Below are 21,211 nucleotides of genomic sequence, written 5' to 3'. Positions count from 1 at the left end.
ACTAAGATCGAATCGTACTACACTGGCTCTGATGCTCGTCGGATGTGGCAGGGCTTGCAAACCATTACAGACTACAAAGGGAAGCACAGCCGAGAGCTGCCCAGTAACACAAGCCTACCAGACGAGCTAAACTACTTCTATGCTCGCTTCGAGGCAAATAACACTGAAACATGCAGGAGAGCACCAGCTGTTCCGGAAAACTGTGTGATCACAATCTCCACAGCCGATTTGAGTAAGACTTAAACAGGTCAACGTTCACAAGGCCGCAGGGCCAGATGGATTACCAGGACGTGTACTGCGAGCATGTGCTGACCAACTGGCAAGTGCCGTCACTGACATTTTCAACCTCTCCCTGTCCGAGTCTGTAATACCAAAATGTTTTAAGCAGACCACCATAGTCCCTGTGCCCAAGAACACTAAGGTAACCTGCCTAAAGGACTACTGACCCATCGCACTCATGTCTGTAGCCATGAAGTGCTTTGAAAGTCTGGTCATGGCTAGACCCACTTTAATTTGCATACCGTTTCAACATATCCACAGCTGATGCAATCGCTATTGCACTCCACACTGGCTTTTCCCACTTGGACAAAAGGAACACCTATGTGAGAATGCTATTCATTGACTACAGCTCAGCGTTCAACACCATAGTGCCCTCAGCTCATCAATAAGCTAAGGACCCTGGGACTAAACACCTCCCTCTGAAAATGGATCCTGGACTTCCTAACGGACCACCCCCAGGTGGTAAGCGTAGGTAACAACACATCCGCCATGCTGATCCTCAACCCAGGGGCCCCTATAGGGAGGTCAGAGACCTGGCCGTGTGGTGCCAGGACAACAACCTCTCTCTCAACGTGATCAAGACAAAGGAGATGATTGTGGACTACAGGAAAAGGATGACCGAGCACGCCCCCATTCTTATCGACAGGGCTGCAGTGGAGCAGGTTGAGAGTTCAAGGTCCTTGGTGTCCACATCACCAACAAACTAACATGGTCCAAGCATACCAAGATAGTCGTGAAGAGGGCACGACAAAACCTATTCCCCCTCAGGAGACTGAAAAGATTTGTCATGTGTCCTCAGAAAGTTCTACAGCTGCACCATCGAGAGCACCCTGCCTGGATGCATCACTGCCTGGTATGGCAACTGCTCGGCCTCTGAACGCAAGGCACTACAGGGGGTAGTGCGAAAGGCCCAGTACATCACTGGGGCCAACCTTCCTGCCATACAGGATCTCTATACCAGGGAAGGCCCTAAAAATTACCAAAGACTCCAGCCACCCTAGTCAGACTGTTCTCTCTGCTACCGCATGGCAAGCGGTACCGGAGCGCCATGTCTAGGTCCAAGAGGCTTCTAAACAGCTTCTACCCCCAACCCATAAGACTCCTGAACATCTAATCAAATGGCTACCCAGACTATTTGCAGTACCCCCTCTTTACACCACTGCTACTCTTTGTTGTAATCTATGCATGGACACTTTAATAATTCTACCTACATGTACATACTACCTCAACTAACCAGTGCCCCCGCACATTGACTCTGTATCGGTACCCCCCTGTACAGGTGAAGTCGGAAGTTTACATACACTCAGGTTGGAGTCATTAAAACTAGTTTTTCAAAACTCCACACATTTCTTGTTAACAAACTATAGTTTTGGCAAGTCGGTTAGGACATCTACTTTGTGCATGACACAAGTAATTTTTCCAACAATTGTTTACAGACAGGTTATTTCACTTAAAATTGACAGTATTAAAATTCCAGTAGGTCAGAAGTTTACATACACTAAGTTGACTGTGCTTTTAAACAGCTTGGAAAATTCCAGAAAATTGTCATGGCTTTAGAAGCTTCTGATAGGCTAATTGACATCATTTGAGTCAATTGGAGGTGTACCTGTGGATGTATTTCAAGGCCTACCTTCAAACTCAGTGCCTCTTTGCCTGACATCATGGGAGAATCAAAAGAAATCAGCCAAGACCTCAGAAAGAAAATTGTAGACCTCCACAAGTCTGGTTCATCCTTGGGAGCAATTTTCAAACGCCTGAAGGTACCACGTTCATCTGTACAAACAATAGTACGCAAGTATAAAAACCATGGGAACATGCAGCCGTCATTACCGCTCAGGAAGGATCTTTTCCACAGTAAAACGAGTCCTGTATCGACATAACCTGAAAGGCCGCTCAGCAAGGAAGAAGCCACTGCTCCAAAACCGCCTTAAAAAAGCCAGACTACGATTTGCAACTGCACGTGGGGACAAAGATCGTACTTTTTGGAGAAATGACCTCTGGTATGATGAAACAAAAATAGAACTGTTTGGCCATAATGACCATCGTTATGTTTGGAGGAAAAAGGGGGATGCTTGCAAGCCGAAGAACACCATCCCAACTGGGAAGCACGGTGGTGGCTGCATCATGTTGTGGGGGTGCTTTGGTGCAGGAGGGACTGGTGCACTTAACAAAATAGACGGCATCATGAGAAAGGAGAATTTGGTGGATATATTGAAGCAACATCTCAAGACATCAGTCAGGAAGTTAAAGCTTGGTAGAAAATGGGTCTTCCAAATAGACAATGACCCCAAGCATTTTTCCAAAGTTGTGGCAAAATGGCTTAAGGACAACAAAGTTAAGGTTTTGGAGTGGCCATCACAAAGCCCTGACCTCAATCCTATAGAAAATGTATGGGCAGAACTGAAAAAGCGTGTGCGAGCAAGGAGGCCTACAAACCTGACTCAGTTACACCAGCTCTGTCAGGAGGAATGGGCAAAAATTCACCCAACTTATTGTGGGAAGCTTATAGAAGGCTACCTGGAACGTTTGACCCAAGTTAAACAATTTAAAGGCAATGCTACCAAATACTAATTGAGTGTATGTAAACTTCTGACCCGCTGGGAATGTGATGAAAGAAATAAAATGTGAAATAAATAATTCTCTCTACTATTATTCTGACATTTCACATTCTTAAAACAAAGTGGTGATCCTAACTGACCTAAGACATTTTACTTCCAACATCAACTGTATATTGTCTTGCAATTGTTATTTTTACTGATGCTCTTTAATACTTGTTACTTTTATCTCTTATTCTTATCTGTATTAAGTAAGCATTTCACTGTAAGGTCTACACCTGTTGTATTCGGCGCATGTGACTAATACAATTCGATTTGATTTTACCCTACCCACACACTCTCTGTCTCTCTCTCTCTGTCTCTGTCTCTGTCTCTGTCTCTGTCTCTGTCTCTGTCTCTGTCTCTCTCTGTCTCCTTCACTTTTCATTCTTACATTTTAAGGCCACAGTATGAGGACTAGGGCTGGAGGGCCTTATGCAACTGTCCATATTCAGCCTCCCTCCATCAAGGGCATTTCAATCACACTCTCTATCCTTTCTCACTCATACCACATCTACCCTTTTTCACTCTCTGTAATAAAAGTGACCCTTCTCTCTCTCTCTCCTTTGTCATGAAATTACCTTAGCATTGTCTGTTTGTTGTCAATCAATTCATGTGTCCACTCCTCTCAACATACAGGTACCCCTCTCTGAGGTGGCCATGGGGCTTCTATTGGGGCGATGCAATTAAAATGTGTTTATAGGGTTGAAACAGGATGATGTAACCTCACTTCAACCAGGGCCATTAGTCTCTTCACAGAGCGTCGGGATGCGTAACAGGTTGCCACGGTAACCAAAGGCTTTTAAGCAAAGCATATTATGCCGTAGGGGTAGATGGGTTGTTCGGTAGAGAGAGACCCCACCCCCTCCACCACTATAGTCCCATTCTCACTCTGCCTAGGCCTAATTATATTTAGGTCATTTATGTTGGCTGTCAGTTGTTGGCCTTTTGGAAGCATCGAGGCAGCAACATATTTGACCCTTTATGCACACACACATTCACGCGCACACAGCCACACACACACAACACATATTTCTCAATGCACAAGTATAGTAATTTTAAGAAATAGTTTCCTTTCTTCAGAGCCCTCACTGACACCACGCACAGCTCTTAGAGACGAATGGATCAAACATGGCCGCCGCGGGCATTCAATGTGCCTGTTTGTGTGATCTCAGCCCTTTTTGGGCTGATAGGAGCTCTTAAAAAGCTACAGAAGGCTCTCCTTACATGGTCGTGCTGCATGGACGTGTGTACAGCACTGTGGTGAGGAACTAGTCTACAGAAGGCTCCGTAATACTACCGTAATTAGTCTGAGGGCCAACCAAGCCAAAGCATTATCTGTGGATATCAAAGGAGACTGAGAGAGAGATTCAGATGTTTAGTTCCTCTCTCTCTTCTACGCTCTCCCCCGCTCTCTCTCGGTCTTCCTCCCCCTCTCTCTTTTTCTCCCCCATCTCTAACTGATGACAGTTCCCGCTCTTCAAGTGCCGAGGGCCAATCTGCCTCTGAGGAATTGAAATGTGCTGCCAGTGACAGTTTTACCACCGTTATATTTTTTCTTTTATTAAAATAAAGTGATCATGAACAATCTACCATGTGATTACTGGCGTAGAAATATAGCAATCCTTTACATCTGAATCAAAACCTCCCATCTGCCATTATACTGTATATCCTATTTTTTGCCAGAAAGACTGTTTATTTTGCAGGAATGGCATTGCTAGGCTTTTCGTGGGCAAGATAATGATAAAGATAAACTGAAGGGAAGGGAAATGTTTATATGGAATGTGGCTGGCTGTTTGTGGCTGGTTATTTTGGGGTGGTGGAAACGTCAGGCATGCTGGCCGAGTTTGCCCCTGGAGGTTTGAGAGCTGGCACTTCTCCCCAGTGTACAGTACACTGAACTCTACAGCTGTTTTCTCACTCTCTTCTTTATCTCTCTCTTTCGCTTTCACTCACTCTCCTTTGTTCTCCCTACGTCTATCCCTCTGACATTTTCATCCACACACTCCCTCATTCTGGTCTCCTTTTGCTCTGGGCTCGTCCTCTAAGGCTCTCTCGCTCCCTCTTTCTTTTTCTTTCACATTCCATCTGCCATTTCACTTGCTTGCTCTCTGTATTTCTCAGTCCAACAATTCCACCCTCCCTCTTCGGTGTTCTCTCCTCCTGGCAGGCTCTCTCCTTTCTCCTCGCTCTGTCTTTCGACAGGAGGCTGGGTCAGTCAGGCTGCACTCTACTGCAGCTGTCTTCTACCCCTGTGGAAACAAACATTTGGATGAACCTACATGAACGTTTTATATAAACCCTACATGAACCTACTGAACCCAGATGACTCTTCTAGAGGAACACCTGGCCACCTGAATACCCTCAGCTTGGTGGACACCGAGTAAGCTCAGACCAGTCATCATCGTCATCGTTTTCATCACCTTGTTATTGCACTGCTACCATGAAAACAGCTGTTAGTACTGCCCTCATTCAATTGCTTAATTATAAGTTGCTCCTGCCCTCCAAACATAATTAGGACAGGTAGCTAATAGCCGTCCTACTACAGTTTTCTCCACAGGTCAGTTTGTTTCCCCCTTTCATCAGGTACCACTTCCAGGATGGGTAGATGTTTCCTGTCTATCTCCTGCTTCATGTTCACTCCCCAGTGCACCGCTGACAAACACAGGACTGCCTGTGTGTTTGTCTCAGACTCCAGTGATGTTGCCCTGCAGTGCTAAACCCCTCCTGGAGTGTCTTACTTTTATTTATATCCGTTTATCACTCCTGAAACAGCCTGTACCGCCCCTCGCACGGTGTTACAGCCGCCAGCATGCTGGGAAATCCTAATCCCAGTTGCATATACCTGCCATCTGGGGCAAGATGCAAGAGTAACAGGCCTGTCATTATGCAAAATAGTCTCGTAACTTTGTTTATAAGGGAAGAATCCGGTGTCTGAAACTGAAATTGTCTGAAACTGTGTGCTGCAACCACCATGAATTACAATGGTGGAGCTGTGGAGTATCCACTTTAAGGTTTCTCTGTTCTGTATCTCCCTTTAAAGTAGGGCTGGAATTGCTAGGGTCCTCACGATACAATATTATCACATTAACTGAGGTGCCAATGCGATATATATTGTGATTCTCACAATTCTGTATGTATTGCGATTCAATACTGTGATTTTTGGGTTAAACATATTGCTCACCATGTCTGTTGCAGAGAGCCTTGAAAACAAGTTTTGATCAGTCATGGAAATAAAAGTGTTGAAAAAGCGAATTGGGAATGGGGGGGATACCTAGTCAGATGGACAATTGAATGCCTTCAACTGAAATGTGTCTTCCGCATTTAACCCAACCCCTCTGAATCAGAGAGGTGCGGGGGGCTGCCTCAATCAACATCCACGTCTTCGGCGCCCGGGGAACAGTGGGTCAACTGCCTTGCTCAGGAGCAGAACAACACATTTTTACCTTGTCAGTTCGCTCCCTATTTAAAACGAAGATGGAGAACAAGCTATTGTTGGTGCAGCTACAGTAAACTAGCGCCAAATAATATTGTGTCGTTGTCAAAGCGATACGATATATCGTCAAATATAATATACAGATTTGTAACTGTATCGATCTTTTTTTTTTCTCCAATACTTTTAAAGCTCCATCTTTCTCTCCCTCCCCTCCCCTCTCTCTCCTAAACGAGCAGGGCTGATGATGCTGTTGTGTCATGGGGAATGAATGTTGGACAGGTTCCACTGTGGTGAACCCAGCTTAGCAGGGATAAAATATCTGTTGCAGAAGCTTTTCCCCCCTCCTAAATCCCACATCACAAACATGTGTGCCATATTTTCCCCTCTGTTTTGTTCAGATCCATCAGTTATTACAGGGTGTGGAAATGCGTCTTATGTTGATTAATGGGTTGTTCTTTCCTTTGTTTTGTGATGATTGTTATTCCTATAGTCTAAACAGTGTTTATTAATCTGCACCTGCACTCACTCCCTTCCTCAGCTACACCTCCACATTTAGCATAGGGATCAGCAACACCTTCTAATTGACCTGTCATAGGATCATGTTACAGTGAGTCATTAAGCTGGGATAACTCAACCTGGCTCAACGAAGGACCCCTGGGAGAGTGGTGCATGTGCCTGAATAGAAATGAGTCGTCCACACACCAGCTCCTTTCCCCCTTCCTTTCTTTTCTCTCGCCTTCTCCTCACCCTCCTCCCACTAACCCGGGCTCGCATTTCTCTTTCCCTCCGTTTTAGCCCTGTCCTCCCTCCCTCCCTCTCTTCTCTCCCCCTCATGGAGAGAGGGGACAAAGCAGTGGCTGAGAGAATGACTGAGTGGTGACAGCACCGTACTCGGGCCAATAGAGCGCTGAATAGGGCCATCAGAGCCAGGCTAATCTGGGCTGTGACACATGACCATTGTGACAACACACACACACACACGCTGCCACTGACAAACAAGCAAGCAGAAAGCAGATGTACACTCACACCAACGTATTCATGCACACGCTGTTCTTCTGTCTCACACACACATCCGGCCCAGCACATCAAGACCCCTCATGTAAAGATCATTCATGATAATTAAGAGACTACAAGGTGACGACCCTGTCCCCTACCCGTTTATCTTGTTGCCAGGAAACAGATGTGGTGCTGCTCTATTGCTGGTTTCACTGTAGCACTGCCAGTCTTGGATGGGTGGGTCCAGCACTGTAGCACTGCCAGTCTTGGTTGGGTGGGTTCAGCACTGTAGCACTGCCAGTCTTGGTTGGGTGGGTTCAGCACTGTAGCACTGCCAGTCTTGGTTGGGTGGGTTCAGCACTGTTGCACTGCCAGTCTTGGATGGGTGGGTTCAGCACTGTTGCACTGCCAGTCTTGGATGGGTGGGTCCAGCACTGTTGCACTGCCAGTCTTGGTTGGGTGGGTTCAGCACTGTTGCACTGCCAGTCTTGGATGGGTGGGTCCAGCACTGTAGCACTGCCAGTCTTGGATGGGTGGGTCCAGCACTGTTGCACTGCCAGTCTTGGATGGGTGGGTTCAGCACTGTTGCACTGCCAGTCTTGGATGGGTGGGTCCAGCACTGTAGCACTGCCAGTCTTGGATGGGTGTATGTGCATTGTACATGATCGTGTATGAGAAAGTGTGGCTTCATTCGCCTGTCTTTGTATCTCTGTATATATGTGTGTGTGTGTGTGTGTGTGTGTGTGTGTGTGTGTGTGACTGTGTGTTCATTAGTGTGTATGTGCGTGTGTGTGTATCCTGACTAGGCCCAGTGCCCAGCCTGAACAGGTGCTGGTCTGGTGCATACTGGAATGTGTTCAGAAGCCCAATGGGCCAATGGGAACAGGGCCAGCACTGCAGGAGGCAGCACAGCTAACTTTTAACACTGAGCTACTGTTCCTAGCTGGGGCAGGAAAATATTAGCCAAATCATGACATGTTACTAGCTATAATCATACCATTTTATTAGTCTTGCAATTGTATTAGTCTTAAATCGTGACTTAAAGCTTTATCTTTTTCATTTTACAACCTGTACATTTCTCATATTTTGTCCTAGGAATTCTTTGTTCCTACTTTGTCATTTTACAGGCTTCATTCACTGATGATAGTGGCATAATGTATTCAGGAGACACTCTGATATGGAGATGCTTTTTGAAGTTAAAGTCTAGAAGCCAATGGGATTGTCTGTCATGATGGACCCTACTGCAGAATGTCACATCTATCCATTCATAGTGCTGGCGCCCGTCTCTGTCAGGGCTGGGAGACGATCGGGACAGACTGTTGTCAACCATCCACAAAGCAACTCTGTCTACTATGATCCCACAGAGCTGATTCATCCTAATGACACACGCATGCATGCATATACAGACATGCACGTACACACACGTACACACACACAGACACACACAGACACACACAGACACACACACACACACACACACACACACACACACACACACACACACACACACACACACACACACACACACACACACACACACACACACACACACACACACACACAATGGCTACAGCCACACAGACACAGACACACACACACACACTGGCTACAGTCATCTAACAGACGCCAACTCTGTCATGGCAACAAAGCCTCTGTCATTCTATGTGGCTGCCATCCCCAGCTGCATGTATTGTCTACTATAGTCTCCCTCAGTATAGCACGTATGAACACTCTGCAGCCCAGCCTGCTGAATACAACACACGTATTATACATCACCGTCTGGAGCTACTGTGTGTGTGTGTGTGTGTGTGTGTGTGTGCATAGTGATGGGTGTGAATGAGACTTTCTGATTGTATAGATGAGCTGCTGTAATTGGCCAGTGTTTTGGGTGCTGATGCTGAAGGGGGAGATGGGGTCGCCCTCATAATGAAGGAGAATATGTGCGCGTGTGTGTGGCTTTAGTTGTTTATGGATGGAAATAATTCCCGCAAATTATATTGTGTGTCATGGAGGGACAATATGAGCGGGAGAGGTTGGGAGAAAGAGGAGGGAAGGAATAGAGTGGGAGAGAGAGAGAGAGAGAGAGAGGTAGGTAGGAAAGAGAAGGAATGAGAGTGTGTGTTGGAGAGAGAATGGCTTTTGCCGCCTTTGATAGGCCATGAAATGAATGAACACATTGGATAGAGTTACATGACTTCATACCTGTCAATGGAATTCAGCTCATCACAATTACCGGTAGATAGGTGTGAAAATGACACTTTCAGAAGTGCCTGAATAAAGGAGGCTACTTGTCTTGTTTTAAAGGTGTTGTCACTTATGAGTGTTGTGAGTATTTGACATGGTAACCTGTGTGCGCTCCTCTGCACTACTCCATCCAAATCCTTGATCTGTGATCGGCTCACGTTCTGTCTGTCAGGTGTTCGGGTCTGGCTCTGACTAGGGCTGTTGCGGTGACCGTATAACCGCCGCACCAGCAGTCATGACCGCAGACAAATTCCCTGTGACCGCTGGTCACGGTAATCCCAATCCAAAACTGCGCAAATGAATGGCGCTGATGGGTAGTCTACCAAACTGGCTAACGGCCCTCGTTAATGGCCTGGTACCAAGCGCTCTAGTGTCCCTATAATCACTCTCTAAACACTTCATGATTGAATTTGAATATTCTGAATGAGGACAAATGGTGATGGGAGTTAGAGGTCCTGTTTCAAAAGGCAAAGAGCGAGCAGCTGTTAGGGTGTAGAGGCCCTGTGTGTGTGTGTGTGTGTGTGTGTGTGTGTGTGTGTGTGTGTGTGTGTGTGTGTGTGTGTGTGTGTGTGTGTGTGTGTGTGTGTGTGTGTGTGTGTGTGTGTGTGTGAGAGAAACACACAGGATGGAGGGAGAGACTGCAACTTCTGTTGACTCGCGCTAGACTAACTACTTGCTCGTTATTTGTCATCCCTTCTGATTACAGAGTACCTGTCTTGACTGAATCAAACCGAGAGAAGCTAGCTAACTAGGCAAATTGAGGCTAGCCATAATGACTTCTCACCATCCTACAGTTATCCTACACACAACTCCATTCAGATTATAGTGTAAATAGCAGCCTACCTGTTGGCTTTTGGTCGTTGTAGCCTTTCTTTCTCATTTCACTTTTAATTCTGTCATTTTAATTCCATTTTCCATTGATAAACTATCTCCTAACCTTCTTACTACACAAGCAGAGCAGCAATGGAATTGTCTCCGTCTGTCCGCTGGAAGCACAACCATCAGAGCGCATGCCTTTATTAGTCACATCATGCAGTACTTGTGGTTTTCTAAGTGATTTCTAAGACATTCCCAGGTTTATAGGCCTATCACAACTAAATAAATAATAGATTTTATTGTGATGGTGAATGCTATATTAAATGGATTTATTTGTCTTTTTAAAATGTCGATGTTCAAAAGGCGCCTTAAACATGTTGATGTTAATTAACGGTCAATTACCGTGAGTCCTAGGTCGGACTGCTTTGATCACTGTCTGTCATTGCCCCAAATATCAAATATCGTACACACACATTGTCAAACACACACACACACAGAGTAGAAGGCTTGGTTTTGTCTTGCGTTGACTGATCAGAGCTCAAATGGATGTAGGATTTCAATGTATTATATCCCATGTCTCTTTTTTGTGCTCCTGAATTATACATCCATGCATCTCTGTTACACATTCCAGTGTAGTAGATTATCATGATGGTATTTTATAATACATGCACAGATCGCCCTGTTGTGTGCTATACAGAGACAAATCACAGGCTGTCCTCAGGAATGGTGTGGAACATCCACTGTCTTTATCGGCCCCCTTTGACCTCCCACCTCTGAACTTCAGTCGACCTGTCACACTGTGACAGCAGGGGGAACACTATGATGAATCTCGTGTTTTTTCCCTTCTTATCGCTCTGTGTCAAAGGTCATACTGTCACTTATTGTCCTTCCCCTTTCCTTGTGTGTGTGTGTGCGCTTCATTAAACAGTAGCAATCTTCCTCCTCAGCTGGTTGCTCTTTGAGGTAGCAGGTTCCAACAGACACACACGCATACACTTGTACATGTATTGTTTTACAGGACTTGTGATGTAATGGTCTCCCAGGTTTATGGACCATAGTGAGATCTGATGAACACTGCCCAGCCCTGGATCAGAGCGGTTGATGAACTGCCTGACATTAAAGAGATGGACAGCTATAGACTGCCAACCACTACAGTATAATAGCCAGTAAGAGACTGGGGGATGGAGGGAGATGGGGTGTGTTATCTTAGGGTGTATATAAAGCAGATATGAATTGTGATTTGGATTGTATTGAGTTCACCCATGCTCATGCAAGGTTACTCACCGTGCGAGGTTAGCTTGCTGAACTAGCTTCACTTCATGTCCCAAGCGTCAATCTCTCTATGAGCAACAGGAGCACAGAAAGAGAGCGAAATGTAACTTTCAGTGACTCCATGTGACATGAAGGTATAGTGGAAAACAAGGGGGCTCAATGTAAAGAACAGGAAAAACTCTGGTGAACAGGTGTGTGATTCAATCTGCACTGTGTGTCTGAGAGAGTGGAAGAACAAAGGGGAGCGCGAGAGAGAAAGATCAAGAAATTGTGTGTGAGAGAGAACAAGAGACAGAGAGAGGGAGGGAATGACAGAGAGAGAGAATGAAGGAAGGGGAGATAAAGAGTGCAATATAGAAACCCAAATCAAAATCAAAGTTTATTGGTTGCATACACAGTTTTGCAGATGTTATCGCAGGTGCTCATTTTATGCCTCGAGCTCCAACAGTGCAGCAATATCTAGCAATACAATAACTATACACACAAAATCAAAAAGTATAAAAAGAACAAGAAATTAAGACATCACACACAAGCTGTGGCCTCCTCTGATTAAAAAAAAAAATGAACATATCTTTTTTGGAATGAGCAGACCGTTTGGCAGTGTGCTGGAGGGTTTTCCTCACAGAGGTAATATAGCCTCGGCGTTGTACTATGTATCTAGACTGCTGCTCTTCACTTTTAATGGGACTGCTCTGGTGAGACTAACTGCTTTCCCTGTTCTAGGGGTTGACATGGCAACCAGACACTCTGTCTGGACTACTGGAGATGAGAGGGGATGTCCCTGCTCTCCTCCCTCTGACTTTGAAGAGGAAAATGAAGAGGGAATTAAACTGTGAAAACATGTAGTTGATGTGACGTTGAATAAGTGTAGCTGCTATTTTGAAATAAAATGAGCTCTTTGTTCCCAGGAGTAAGTGTGCGTGCGAGTGATGGCAGGTTGAGTGTGATTATGGGATTGTTTGTGTTATCGCTTCAGTCACAGACGGACAAGTTTCTGAGGCTTTCTCCTCAGTTTATTAATTTGTGTTTGTCTGCGTGTGTGTCTATTGTCAGTGTAGCGGGCGACTGAGCTGTTATCTGGTCTGTGAGTCTAAATGAATCTGCATGCTGTGTTTAATCCCATTAGCTGTGGTCACGGTTCCACTTCTCACGTGAAGCAACAGGACACACACACACACACACACACACACAATATTTATCTGCTTGCCTGTTTGTACATATGTGTGTGCTAGGGCTGTCCCGACTAAAAAAAATCTTGGTCGACCAAAACCCATCTGTTCTTTTGACCAATCGATTGGTTGACATGTTTAAACGTTGTTTTTTTTTCATATATACACACCCTATGTGTTTTTTAATAAAATCAACTATATGCAAACCTTAACCTGACCCAACTATTCTCCTCCAGCTCCTAATGGCTGGTAATAGGCTACACAAGGAGTTGGCAACATTTCTCATGTGGAATGCTAATTTAGCTTACCATTTCTACCTATCTGCATGCCAGTTATGGTTTTCATATGCACATTTTTATGAAACAGTTTAATTTAATGTATAATAATGTCTTGATCTCAGTCATTGTCATGTGGTTTTATAAAAAATTCTATCCAAATCTAAATGAAAATGATACAAACCTAAAAAGTAACTTCTATTGCCATTGCCAACTATGTGAAAATAGCCTACCTGAAGCCAACAAATAAAAACATTGCAGCCTGCAGGTAGAAAATATCCTGATTAAATATGAATATGCTATAAATCGCACGCTGAGTGGTTATCGAAGGGGGGAGCGCTGGGAAGATGTTTCAAATACATTGAGGAACTATTGTGATTCTCAATGGATGTAAAAACAGACTTAGTTTGCCTGCTGTTTGAGGTGAAGAAAACATTACTTTGAGAAGCTCCACAGGTCGTTAGTGGTGGTGCGTTAAGCCAATCAGAAAAACTATCAGATCCCCAAATGAGCACATCGCTATGCCTACATTTGCGCGCAGCCCAGGTAGCCTATAGGCCTACTTCTATGCGTGCGCATCCTTACTCAACACTGACACGAGCGCTCCAAACAAGACACTGACTAAATAATCAAAACTCGTAAATGTAATGAAATAAACCAAGTGTAGCATTGGTTGTTTCCCCCGCAAACAATGTGTCCACTCCGACAATGAGAACACGTAGACTGGAATAATAATATTGAATGCATTAACATAAATTACCGTAACCAAAGTAACAAACGTAGATTAGAAATGACATGTGATTTAATAAATGTACGACTGGTGGTAATGGGGGAATTGATATACACTGACAAATCAAATGCTAACAATTCACACAAGGAAGTTGTGAAACAGTGAATGTGCGCACATTGGCAGGAGAGAGCGCATTCTGGAGAGAGAAGTGCATTGTGCATCTGGGCGCATGGTCAATCTGACGTCTGCATTGGCCATGCAGTATTTACGGTGATTATGGCCTCAGCAGAAGTCAGGGCGTTCATACTTCTTGCGCTTTGCAGAGCTGTTGTCGAGGACCTGAGTTTGTGTTTATACAGGATGCACCGCCCCCACCTACCGTCAACAAATCATGTCAATGTGGAGCTATACAGAGCCCTCCACATCGTTACAACATTTTGGAGGCACATGGCGATGAGCTTGATTTGCCCTCTGCATGCCTCTGTAGGCTCCGCATTTACGTCACACGCCTCCTACCACATTTTTGGATCAAACATATTGGCTTTTTCTAGGCCTCTGCAATGGATTAGTTCACTGAGATGGGAGCATATATATATATATATTTATTTGTTACTGCTCGACTCACAATCTCTGTCGACCAACAGTCTAACGACAAAACAGTCAACTAATTGGGATTGGTTTTCATTGAGCCTGGTCTCCCAGTAGAATCCCAATAGTACCCGTAACTCATTCCAGCCCGATGGGTAATCCGCTTAATACTGCTGCACATTGATCCTCATATCATTTCTAATCAGTACAATCACTCACAACTAGCTTTGTATTGGGGACAACAGATCAATTTTGTCTGTGCACGTTTCTGCAAGTGTGTATCCATGTGAGCGTGCATCTCTGTCTGCGTATATGTGTGTACGTTTCTGTGAGTGTGCATGCATGAGCCCTGCCCCATGTAACACCACACTGTGGTGCTGACTGACACACACAGTGGCCTGGCAGACACACACACCTGAAGGTCACCATCAGTTACAGACAGGCCTCCCCTTTGTGTTTGTGTGTGTGTGTGTGTGTGTGTGTGTGTGTGTGTGTGTGTGTGTGTGTGTGTGTGTGTGTGTGTGTGTGTGTGTGTGTGTGTGTGTGTATAGTGTGTAGTGTGTGTGTGTTTCTCACAGTGTGTAGTGTGTGTGTGTTTCTCACAGTGTGTAGTGTGTGTGTGTTTCTCACAGTGTGTAGTGTGTGTGTGTTTCTCACTGTGTTTGTGTGTGTGTTTCTCACTGTGTTTGTGTGTGTGTTTCTCACTGTGCGTGTGTTTCTCACTGTGCGTGTGTTTCTCACTGTGCGTGTGTTTCTCACAGTGTGTGTGTGTGTGTGTGTGTTTCTCACAGTGGGTGTGTGCGCGCGCCCATGAGGACTCTTATCTTCTCTTATCCCAGTTCATCAGCATCATTCTATATAAATCCTCTTCCAGTTCAGTTACAACACACATATCAAAACAACAGATCTGAAGCTCTATACAAAGCAGATTCATGACAGTTTACTCTGTAAATAGAGACTGGGATAAAGAATGTGTCCGCAGCGGAGAAGGACAAGGACATAGAGGGGGAGAGGGAGGGAGAGATAGAAAGCGCATAGATTGCAGCCTACAAATATGATAAATGCTATGGCATTATGTTACAACGATATAGAGGTATTCGGTTGGCGTGTGCCTGCCTGTATGCGTACATGCTGTAGTGTGTGATCTCCATGTGAGTGTTGCAGAGTCAGGGTTGGGGTAATGATAGTGACCGCTGTAATGACTTGACAGAGACCTGTGCTGCTGTCATAAAGCTGTACAACAGGGAGGAGTATGGTCCAGAAAGTGCTAACCTCAGGGTCTGTCATTACACAGCCCCCACACACACACCTGGCCAGTGGACACAATGTGCTGCTGTATTGCTGTGCTATAATCAAAGTCTGGCAGAGAGAGAGAGAGACGCTGTGTCATACTCACCATAATGACCCTTCAGTCTCCAGGGCTTGTGTGTTTGTGGAGCTCGGGTTTTCAGGGCCGATCCCTTCAGTGAGAGACAACACACACACAAACACACACCGGTGGCTCCACTCTGATCATTGACCTGGTTGGACATGAGAGACAGTCAGAGGTCTGTGGCTTAGTCAGTCAGTCAGTCGTCTGGGAGAGGTTTAATGACTTAGCTAGGGCCTTTCATCTGCAGACCTATGGCTCTGAATGACTCTGCTTGGAATAGGAGAGACTGGGCTGTGCAGTGTGCATGCATGATTTAGGCATGTTTGTGTGAGAGAATGTTTGATAGTGTGAGATTCAAGATGGTGCCATTTCTGGCGTGTGAGTGTGTGCACTGCGTATACCAAACAGGAACAACTTCCTAATATTGAGTTGCACCCCCCCTTTTGCCCTCAGAACAGCCTGGATTTGTCAGGGCATGGACTCTACAAGGTGTCAAAGGCGTTCCACAGGGATGCTGGCCCATGTTGACTCTAATGCTTCCCACAGTTGCGTCAAGTTGGCTGGGTGTTCTTTGGGTGGTGGACCATTCTTGATACACACGGGAAACTGTTGAGCATGAAATATCCAGCAGCATTGCAGTTCTTGACACATGGTGCGCCTGGCACCTACTACCATACCGCGTTCAAAGGCACTTCAATATTTTGTCTTGCCCATTCACCCTCTGAATGGCACACACACACAATCCATGTCTCAATTCTCTCAAGGGTTGAAGAAGGATTTTTAAGCCGTTAAATCCACTTAATCTACACTGATGGAAGTGGATTTAACAAGTGACATCAATAAAGGATCATATCTTTCGTCTGGATTCACCCGGTCAGTCTCTGTCATGGTATATTCAGGAAATCTTCAGGAAACAAAATGTATGGTGGTTCTTGGTTGAAGCTGTGAGTTCTGCTACACCACAGGTCTGGGGTTTGTGCAGGCTGCTTCTGCTTTGACGTTGCCAGGGAATGTCATCCAAATGACACGGTCCAGTCTGCAGCCCGACAGCCTGCTGCTCACTAACTAACGATAAGCCATAAGCCACTGCACCCTCTGCGCCATCATGTCACACTGTCACTGCAACATGCTAATACATTTACTCTGTCTGTCCCCAGTACTCTCACACACCTGCCTCTCCAGCGTGTCTCTTCTCCTTCACTACCACTGATACATATAAGATCTGGATAGATTGATAATGTATTGCTTATACCCATCAAATGTTGTCGGATCAGTGGTCGTGAAGGAAAGGAAGTGGTTTGAGACTATTGGGACTTGCCATGTTTTTTTCCCATGATGCCATGTTCTGTTTTGATGTGTCTGACTTACGTTTCATGTTCATGCTTGTCTCATTCATCGTGCTTTAATCATTGATTAATTTTGCTTTTGTGTGCTTTTTTTACGTTTGTTTTGACATGGGCTGTTTTTTGTTTGTTTCCTCTGCCCCTTTTCTGCATGTGCCTCCACCATAGCTTTGTACCAATGGCTAGAGGCTGACCGCCAAGGCAGGGACCCCGATACAGCAGCCGCAGGTAAACTCCACCAACTGAATCCCATGTAGGGGTGTACAACTCTCTCTACCTTCAGATACTAACTTGTATAGTGTCCCCTCTCTCCCTTCAGATACTAACTTGTATAGTGTCCCCTCTCTCCCTTCAGATACTAACTTGTATAGTGTCCCCTCTCTCCCTTCAGATACTAACTTGTATAGTGTCCCCTCTCTCCCCTCAGATACTAACTTGTATAGTGTCCCATCTCTCCCTTCAGATACTAACTTGTATAGTGTCCCCTCTCTCCCTTCAGATACTAACTTGCATAGTGTCCCCTCTCTCCCTTCAGATACTAACTTGCATAGTGTCCCCTCTCTCCCTTCAGATACTAACTTGTATAGTGTCCCATCTCTCCCTTCAGATTCTAACTTGCATAGTGTCCCCTCTCTCCCTTCAGATACTAACTTGCATAGTGTCCCCTCTCTCCCTTCAGATACTAACTTGTATAGTGTCCCCTCTCTCCCTTCAGATACTAACTTGCATAGTGTCCCCTCTCTCCCTCCAGATACTAACTTGCATAGTATCTCCTCTTCCTTCATCTCGCCCTCCTCCTTTTTCAGACCCTCCACCTCTCCATATCTATCTTTCCATATATATCTCGCTCTCTCTTCCGGTCGACCCTTCCCCGGTCATTGTATGTGGGTCAGGTTCTCAGAGCTTGTTATTCTGAATCAGTCATTCTCCTCTGAAGTGGGATGTTTTTACCTTCTTCCTCCTCCTCTTTCTCTTATGAAAGAGTTTTACCAAGCTATTTCTCTCTTCTCTCACTGTTGTTTATGAGAGTGGAGGTTTGGCTTTCTCCTCTCTCTCTCTCTTTCTCTCTCCCTTATTTCACGTGTGTGTCCTGGTTTAACTTTGAGAGACAGAGTGAGTAAGCGAGATGGAGAGAATGAGTAAGAGAGAGAGAGAGAGAGTGTCATTCGAGAGGAAAGAGGTTTAGGCCCTCTCCTCTCTGTCCTGTCCACTCCTCTTTGTCTCAGCTAAGGGCCTTAAGAGAGTTTAGTCATCCTTCACTTGCCAGTTCAGATCACTGCACCTCCACACAGACACTGAAACCAGGAGCTAACCCACTGGCACTGCAACCCACAAGTCACCTAGGCAAGAGATGGCAGGATAGTGTGTGTGTTTCGAGAGCAATGGAGATACAGAGACAATATAAGAGGGCAGAGTGCTTAACAGCAGATGAACGTCTTGGCATTGTGTTTACATGCTAAAGACATGCTATCCATTTAGCATTGGATATCTGGAAAGTCTAGCGTTGGAAATTCAAAGATTAACACACACACACACACACACACACACACACACACACACACACACACACACACACACACACACACACACACACACACACACACACACACACACACACACACACACACACACACACACACACACACACACACACACAGAGAGAGAAAGAGACATCCCTCTGGAAGACCGAGGTTATCCAGCTGTAACCTTTGTTTTTTTCTCTCGTCTCTAAATGACAGAGTGGGAGAGTGTTCACCAATGCTGCCAAAATGTCAAATTCCATTTGCACTATTCATCTCTTATCACACACACACACACACACACACACACACACACACACACACACACACACACACACACACACATACTGATACAATAACACTAATGCCTAAAGCGTTAACCAAAGCTCTAGCTCACGTCAGCCATCAGTATCCATCAAAGCAGTGCAGGTTAAGGCTTGTCTAACATCTCTACTCTTCCATCTCCTTACATTAACTCAGCAGTGTGTCCCGCATCTCACCTCGTTCCTCCCCCACACAGCCCTCCGGTGACGAACCGTTTGTGTGTGCATGTCATTTCCTTGTTTACTAGTATAGGAGAAGAAGATTGCAATGGTAACTGTCCACGAGATTGTCCCGCTACTACAGCAAACTAAATCAACAACATGTACATCTTGTGTTGTAAACCCTGTAACCTTCCGAGCGGTCTTACTGATGGTGATGGACTATTCATCTTAGTTGCATTCACCATTGGGAGTGATCACTGTTGTCACATTTAAAGCGATCCCTCTGCTCCTCCCGCCGTTCTCCTCATCCTTCCACGACCCTCTGACCTCGCTCGCATCATCAAAAGGCGCGGAAACGGTCATCACGATCGATACGACCCCGGCCCATCTAATGGTTCTTTTCACTTATCTGAAATCAATGGGGGTTGGTCTTCCTGTTTGTTGCTGTAGTATTGGAGACCTGGTCACTCGCAGTTAAATAAATAGTGTGCCTGGATTAGCGCTAAGATTTAATGGCCGACTAAGACTTATTTGTAAACCGAGTTGATTGGAAGCAACAGTCAACAGTTGGACAATCATGATTATCGCTTGTTAGTTTTGGTATTGAACCCCAACAAAGAGACAATGTCTGTAGTAACTAGGTCATCTGATTCCATACTAGGAAGCTTCAGAGAAGGCCCACGGTAGTGAAGGAAATGGATAAGACTCGATTGCACACATCTTATTACAGCTTAGCTAAACTAAGCTAATGACACGGTCCCAGCTGCTCCTTGCTCAGTGGACCTGATGTTGTAGTCAGTGCAGCTGTCTGACACATGAGCCAACATGGTCCTGCTTATACTCCATTAGACACACTGCTGCCCCATTAAATACACACTGTTACTTGTGTAGCATGGAAGCTTTTAGCAGTCTAGCATAAAGGCTGGGGATTAATGATGTAGATGTGTTGTTCACTACACCTTGCTGTTTTACACACGAGGCTGGCAAAGTGAGGGGAACCGGAACAAGAAAGGCCGGCAAGGGGAAGTGTGTGTGTGTGTGTGTGTGTGTGTGTGTGTGTGTGTGTGTGTGTGTGTGTGTGTGTGTGTGTGTGTGTGTGTGTGTGTGTGTGTGTGTGTGTGTGTGTGTGTGTGTGTGTGTGTGTGTGTGTGTGTGTGTGTGTGCGAGCGAGCGAAGGGGGAGTGGAAAGCTTCGTAGCACATCTGTTGACAGATAGGAATTCCAACTATGAGATATCCCAGAATGCTGTGCAACATACAGCTGTGCTCATTCTTGTTTTCTTCCTCCTTGTATTCCCTTATGACGATCTTTGATCCCCCTCTTATGCACACACACACACACACACACACACTTTGACATGCACCAATATCTTTAGTTAGTCAACTTGGTTGTCCAGGTAAACCTCTCAACTGGCCCAGAGACTTGACCTCTTTCTCTCTCCCTCTCTAGGGGAGAACTTTGAGCAGAGCCCTTTGAAGAGGACGTTCAAGTCTAAAGTCCTGGCCCACTACCCTGAGAACGTGGAGTGGAACCCTTTCGACCAGGATGCTGTCAACATGGTGGGTGAACCATCGCTGAGCTCTGAGCCAAACTTGAGTGGTGCATGGATGGATGGAGGGACCATATTGGAGAAATTAGGGCAGGTTTGGGGGGTAACTGATAATTTATAATCAGTTACATGTAATCTGATTATGGAAAAACTGTAACTATAATCAGTTATGTAACTGGCAAAAAAAAGAATGTAATCAGATTAGATACTTTTGAACAACTAGATTACTTATTGGATTAGTTTTAAATTCAGAAAGGATGTTTGTGAAAAAATACATTGATACTTTTCTGTTTTCTCAATGATGTTCATTTCAGCATTGAAAAACAGGATGCGTTTTAGTTTGTTCCACATGAGCAAGTCTGACCACAAGTCAGAGACCACACTATATGTGTTTGATGGATCCTTTTGTCTTCATCTAATGCCTCTTAAGGGGAAAGTAATCCAAAAGTGAAAGTAATCAGATTACATGACTGAGTTTTAACCCAAAAGTTACTTTACTTTAAATGTAACAGATTACATTTAGAAAGTAACCTACTTAACCCT

At 45.1% G+C, this 21,211-nt stretch overlaps 1 protein-coding gene across 11 annotated transcripts in view; it reads left to right on the top strand.

Annotated features, from left to right (window-relative positions):
- LOC139534080 (DENN domain-containing protein 5B-like) overlaps nt 1-21,211 on the top strand; it is a 77,483-nt gene that overhangs the window by 20,081 nt on the left and 36,191 nt on the right. For 6 of the 11 annotated variants that reach the window (XM_071332804.1, XM_071332806.1, XM_071332798.1 and 3 more), the window contains exons 2-3: nt 17,283-17,342; nt 20,569-20,678. The exons of 1 other annotated variant lie outside the window; for it this stretch is intronic. In XM_071332804.1, coding sequence (XP_071188905.1) covers nt 17,283-17,342; nt 20,569-20,678 — 170 coding nt within the window. The remainder of the gene's footprint in view (nt 1-17,282; nt 17,343-20,568; nt 20,679-21,211) is intronic. 4 more of the 11 variants (XM_071332802.1, XM_071332801.1, XM_071332807.1 and 1 more) reach the window with 1 other exon arrangement.

Source organism: Salvelinus alpinus, chromosome 11 (genome assembly GCF_045679555.1).
Source record: "Salvelinus alpinus chromosome 11, SLU_Salpinus.1, whole genome shotgun sequence".
Classification (NCBI taxonomy): Eukaryota; Metazoa; Chordata; class Actinopteri; order Salmoniformes; family Salmonidae; genus Salvelinus; species Salvelinus alpinus.
Note: the sequence above shows the minus strand (reverse complement) of the source record. Positions and strands in the feature narration are given on the sequence as shown.